Here is a 6,119-nt window from a genome sequence, read left to right as displayed (position 1 = left end):
CCCCAGGATATGCAGCTGGCCGGCGGGGCATCTGAGGAGACCCTCCCTCCCCGTTCTGGTGCACGGTTGGTCGTCCCTCCCAGCGTTCACCTTTCTACACCCCAGCTTCAAATGCCACTGAAAAAAATCAAAGTTACAGGCAGCTGAACCAAAGTTGGATGAACAGCTCCCTCTGCTGGCTCTTCTGTGTACTGCTGGACGCTCTTTGCCAATGCCATGTCCCATGGGGCCGGGACCCGTCCCACTGTGGGGCGGGGGGCCTGGGAAATCAGTTGCAAACGTTTTGTAGGAATCGGAGTGCATGCAACCCACCATTTTACAATAATGGGTTCAGAACTTGGCACTGGGCCCCAGTCACTAAGCCCCAAACGCAAAGGGTTTTGCCAGCACAACGGGACACAATGTTCCATCCACAATGAAGGGGAAGGGGGATGATAGGGAGCTAACCCACCCCCCCCTGTAATGCTATCGCTTTGAACACCAGCCACGAGGACTATCCTCACCTCGGAGCAAAATCCACTCCCACTGCTGAGAGGGAGGGAGGAAAGCCGAGTCAAGGGGTGCAGTATGATGGAGGGAAAAAAATAAATTCTTCTGAACCAGTGTTCGTTTAGCCAGGGAAAATGGCAATGGAGACACTTCGGCCCCACACCTGCTATGAGCTCTTCGTGGGTATAGAAGTCCCACCTGCACAGAGCAGTGGCAATGGCCAGACGGGGGGGCCTTGATTTTCAGGAGAACCGCGAAGCATCCCCACAGCTCCAGCTGAAATCAGTGGAGTAAAATCGACCCCTGTGCAAAAGATCTATGCACACTCCAGTTCCACTTAAGCCATCAAAATAAGCCTGTTGTGGTGCATAGGCCCTGTGCCTGGAGAACTGGAGTCAGAGTCACTGAGAGTTTTTGCACGGACTTTAATGGGCTTTCGCTTAGACCCGGGGTGAATTCCACCCAACATCGTTTTCAGCCCTGCTGGAAAAAAAAAAAAATGAAGCCCTTAATATCGCACCATGAAGATCACCAGTAGCCAGTCTAGAGTAACACGCTGCTTTCCGCTCTACCACACACGCAAGGAGGAGGAAGACTGCATGACGCATTAAGTGTCTTTAATCCAAAAGAGGGAAAAGCAGACCAGAAGGATTAGTATAAGCCAACAGACAAGGAAAAAAAAAATTTAAAAACTTGTCTTTAACACAAATTCAAATTCCATACAGTGCCTAAAATGTCACCTAAAAACTAAACATTTCCTTTAAAAATGTTTTTTGTTTGAACACATTAAAACGCAGTGAAACAATGTGACAAAGGGGGGGAAAAATCATAGACTAAAGACTTCAAGGCAGCTATTCTGCTTCCAGGAGTAGAGAATGGTTGCAAACACCAAATACCACCAAGGGCAGAACGATGGAGGGGGGGGGGGCACAGACAAAGTCAGGAGCTGCCTCCCCCTCCGGTAGCGTGTGGGCAAACAGAGGCATGGGATTCCAGCTGGGAGCTCACCATGAGCCAGGGTCCTGGGGAAGAGGAAAGGAAGGGAAGGGGTCAGTGCTCAAATCCCAGCTGATCTTTTAGCTACCTTCCCAATTTCTCCCATCCAGGCCTGAGTCAGCTGCTTTTCTTGGTGGGACCTTGATCGGCTTCTTCCCATAGTGGCTTCTTGCCACAGGGGGTAAGTAAAAGCCAAAGAGCTTAAAGAAATGTCACAGCACTGCAGGAACTGAAATCCACACCAGTCACCACCAGACGGCTCAGTAGGGGAAGTGGAGAAGGGAGAGAAAAGCGCCCCAATTTGACTCCTGCTTCCCCGATGCGGGGTAAGGGTCTTTCCCATATCAGAGTGGGGTAGGAACAGATTTGTTTGGGGTGAGTGGAAGGGACTGGCCTCCTGCACGCGCAATGGTCAGTGCTGGGGCCCACTGAGAGGCTCGCCCACCTCTGCTTTCACCTCCGCTGCAAGTCTTGAACAGGTGTGACTTTCTGCTGAGTGGGAGTTCCCGTCTGCCGTGCTCAGCACAGTGGGCGAATGGCCCAGCGCCCCAGGGAAAGACCGGGCAGGCGAATGGCGAGGGAGCACGGGTCTTTCTGCAACCTGCCACTTCTCAACATCGCAAGAGCTTGCAGACCCTGCAAAGGGTTTGGCACCAACAGCATGGGACACTCATGAAAACAGGACAACAGGGCACCTGCTTTAGGCACCTCTGGTCTAATCCCAAGAAGGCAGGGGGCATTGTAGTGGATTTGTTAGAGACATCGTCATCCCTCCCCCCAAAAACACCCTGAGATTAGAACTGAACTCCAGGCATGTTACAGACCCCACAGAGAGAACACATCACTGACTGCATGTACTCTTGTACTCCCATAGAAACGACATCCCCCCCCCGACGTGTACATACACGCATCCCAGACACACACAATGGCAATTGAGAATGACCCTGTGCATGCCTGGTTAGAGTCAAGGCTTCCTGTTTAGAGAGGATCTCTGCCACCACACCTTTAAAGAACAATTTTCCAAGCGTGCAAAGGAGTTGCAGATCCACAGGCCTCTCCCAAGAACCCCCAAATCACCAGCCCCTGAAGGGGAATTGTTAAGACAAGGAGGGTTGAAGGGACTAGAAGCCACATGGCATATTCCTACCCCGGAGCCCCTTCGCTTCAGCCTGCATTTACCAGACGCTCACCTGAGGGGCTAATCCATCAGCACTAGCCAAAAAAGCCAGAAGCCTTCGTCTCTAGCCAGCGCTTTGCACGGGGAACATACTGTCTGGGTTTCAGCTTTACAGTAGTTTTTAAAAATATTTATATATTATATACCCTAAAAAGGTCACCAGAGGAATTTCCATGTCTTTGTAAGGAAGAAGGGGAAAAATATTTCACCAAAACATTATTTTTTCTTCCCCCAAATTAATGGAGCTGTTCAACTCTCAGACTAAAAATAAAAATGTGTGTCTCACAGGGGGCATCTCCTCACCTGCTCCAAAAAAGGCTAGAAACATGGGTGGGCAGCTAAAAAATAACTAGTCTGACATAGAAGTCTGAATTCCATGCGTTTGATGAAGTCTGTCTTTGTCCTTTTCTTAAAAAATATATATATATATTTATATATATATACTATTGCTTTCTCGACGGCCGGGGAGGGCTTGGAGGTAGCCCTCAGTGAGGGAGTGCTGTCGGCTCAGAAGGGTTCGCTTTCTTTCGTCTCTTCATGAGCAAAGGGTTGGAGGAGTCTTCAATTTTCTTTATCTTAATTTGTTCGTAATCTACTCTCATGGTGGCCAAGGCACTCGTCATCTCCTCCTAGAAACACAAAGTAAAACACGGGGCCTGGTTAGGGGTGGAGGCATCTGACATTAGTGCTAGAACCCGCGTGTCCGTCGTCCATACCGACACGCGTGTGTCCCCTGCCCAAGACATTGCTAGATCCTACGGCCAGACCATAGCGTTATGATCATTCGACCTCTCGCATAGCACAGGCTGGTCACACAATGGCTCTACCTCCAAGCTTACTCGCTCTAGTTGAACATACACACAGTTTTAGAAAGACACCCAAATTTGATTTTAAGTCTCCAAGGGACGGAGAATCCACCTAGATCTCTTGAAAAGCTATTCCAATGGTTATTGACCATCACTGTTACCAATCTGGGGTTTGTTTCCAACTTGAATTTGTCTAGCTTCTTCTTTCCAGCCATTGGCTCTCGTTCACCCTATAACCTAGCTGTTGTTCCTTGGACCAAATGATTTCACACATCACTAAGCATTCCCGCTGGGTGGTCTGTGGCTCAGTTGCTAGTGAACAAGTAGCCCTCTCAAATATATACAGCACCACAAACACACCCGGTGCCAGAGTCAACCCCCAGGCTGCCCCGTTACTATCCAACAGCTGTCTAGCGAAATTAGCTGGTGGCCTCCATCCAGCTCTTCAGGCTCACGTCACAGGAACATCTTTATTAGCAGCGTCAGCAGATGTGCCGAGGATTGAAGAGGCCACGAAGACAATCATCCAACCCTTCCCTCCAGGTCAGCTTGCAGACCCGGCCAAAAACATGCTTAGTAACAATACATCGTTAGCAGAGCAGCGAGGGCCAACACCACAGCAAAGCTGCTGGAGGGAATGATTGGAGAAAATGCTTCGCACTGCCACTAATCCCATGAGTTGACATTTGTTTTAGCATGTGGATACGAAATTATTTCAGCCCCTTGATTACACTGATTTCCTATTTACAGGACTCTAATAGAAATGCGTTGTGAATAGAAGTTCTCGCCTCCCAATACTCTCTTCTCTCCCGTGTAATTTCTATATCATTTCTGTGTAGGGAAGCGTCCTTTATGAGTACTAAATTTAGTACAGCAAATAAGGGCTCTGATCCTGCAAGCTACTCCGTGTGGGCACATGGTTTTGCTGGCAGAGTTCCCAGTCCCCAAGCACGATGTTTATGCCCACTGAGGCTGCACGCATGAAGAGCAGGTTGTCCCAGCTGTGCTTCCTGGAACAGAGGTGAGTCAGGGACAGAAGCAATTCAGAGATTTTACCTTGACGTCCTCCCACAAGTCCTTCTCTTCTTTCAAGACTCGACTAGTATGCAGCGGCGTCTGGGGCACCTGCATCGATTGCTTTAGAGGGGAGAATAAGACAGACATAGGATGAGCCTCCAGTAAAATTCCCTGCAGTCCCTGCCCTTCCGTTTCATAGTCCCAGCAGCCGCCACATTTCTGGGGCTCCATCTTTTGCCTCTAGAAAGTCGCACACTTACCATGATCCAGGGGTGGTTCATGAACTCCGTTATTGTCATCCGCTGGGTCGGATCGGTCTTCAGCAGGTTCCGGATCAACTGTTTAACTGGAGAGGGGAGCGGGGAGGTGTCAATAAAAAAGCAGCACGTGGGAGATATATTCTCCCCAAGCACATGCTATGCCCTAGCAACTACCACAACCTCTGCAGATCCCTTCATGGACTTCAAATCCATTGGGGCTGTGACAGACTGACGGTCTCCTGTAATATCCTAAGCAAACCTTATGGAATGAAGATAAACCTCATTAAATGAGGATTCAGACCTTATTAAAAACGGACTTGTGGCTGTGGTATAGCAGGACCGCATGTGCCTTCCCTGGGAGCAGTGGGATGCTAATGTGACTCCTGTGGCTATCAACCTTTGGAAGCCACCCTCTGAAGAGGTGTGCATATACTAGTTCCAGCGGGATTCTCCAGGGACTGGCAGACAAAGGAAGGGTTTTTGGATAAATAGCCTTGTTTTAACAAGGCTCAAGGCCTTCTTCCTGATCCAGCAAACGGACAGGACTCCTGGCCCACGGAAGGCCCCAATCCTTAGTGAAGAATAGGAAGGACGGGACCCACTGAGGCCCCACCAGACTGTGTGCGTGTTCTGACCTGAAGCTGGGGTGAACTTGAAGCCACAAGGAAACCACCAGGGAGAGGTGCCAGAGCCCATGTTCAGGTTGGGGTGAACTCTGCTAAGTAAGTTTATGGGGTGGGGGTTTTGTTGTTGTTGTTTTTTTTTTTATTGCTTTTCGTATCTTTGTAGCATTTGCACAGGCTTGCATAAAAAGAGCTGTGTGTTATCTACAACTGCGGGCAGTCACACTGTTAGCCATCTCTGGAAAGAAGGCAAGCAGGCCTGCTCGGGCCGCCCGTCCCTGCTGGGAATAACATGACAAAGACAGGGAACCGTACCGCCTGGGAATACCCTAGTCAGGAGGGAGGGAGACGCAGGTCTCCACCCAAGAGAGGTGACGGCCAGGGGAGCCAGGAGCCTAAGCTGGGTGCCCTTGGTGGACCATGGGGGCAGAGGAACCCAAGTGCAAGAGCCCCGAACTGTGACAGGTGCCAACCCCCAGTGCAGACAGGCAAAGCCACGATTCCAATGGCATATATGATGCCAGTGTAAGTCACAGCTTCCCCACACTAGGAGTCTGCCCCACTGCAGCTACACTGCTGGCTGCAACAGGGCAGATCCCCACATTAGACACGGCCTTCTTCTATAACTGGAGAGCGCAGACACACACAGGCTGAGCTCTCCCATCGGGCATGACAGCCACAAACCTGACACGCCCCAGAAAAGGGAACTCGCACTGCCAGCCTCAGACAAGCAGTCCTGTGGGTTCCATCG

General features: G+C 50.2%; 1 protein-coding gene across 1 annotated transcript in view; it reads right to left on the bottom strand.

Annotated features, from left to right (window-relative positions):
- Window positions 1–1,091: 1,091 nt before the first annotated feature.
- Window positions 1,092–6,119, bottom strand: part of MAPKAPK2 (MAPK activated protein kinase 2) — a 73,621-nt gene continuing 68,593 nt past the window's right edge. The window contains 3 exon segments of the mRNA XM_067531576.1: window positions 1,092–3,291; window positions 4,525–4,605; window positions 4,746–4,831. Coding sequence (XP_067387677.1) covers window positions 3,148–3,291; window positions 4,525–4,605; window positions 4,746–4,831 — 311 coding nt within the window. The 3' untranslated portion in view covers window positions 1,092–3,147.

Source organism: Emydura macquarii, unplaced genomic scaffold, assembly GCF_026122565.2.
Source record: "Emydura macquarii macquarii isolate MOO-44397 ecotype Brisbane River unplaced genomic scaffold, CSIRO-AGI_Emac_v2 contig_3220, whole genome shotgun sequence".
Classification (NCBI taxonomy): domain Eukaryota; kingdom Metazoa; phylum Chordata; order Testudines; family Chelidae; genus Emydura; species Emydura macquarii.
The sequence above is the reverse complement of the archived record's forward strand: the minus strand, read 5'-3'. Positions and strand labels throughout refer to the sequence as shown.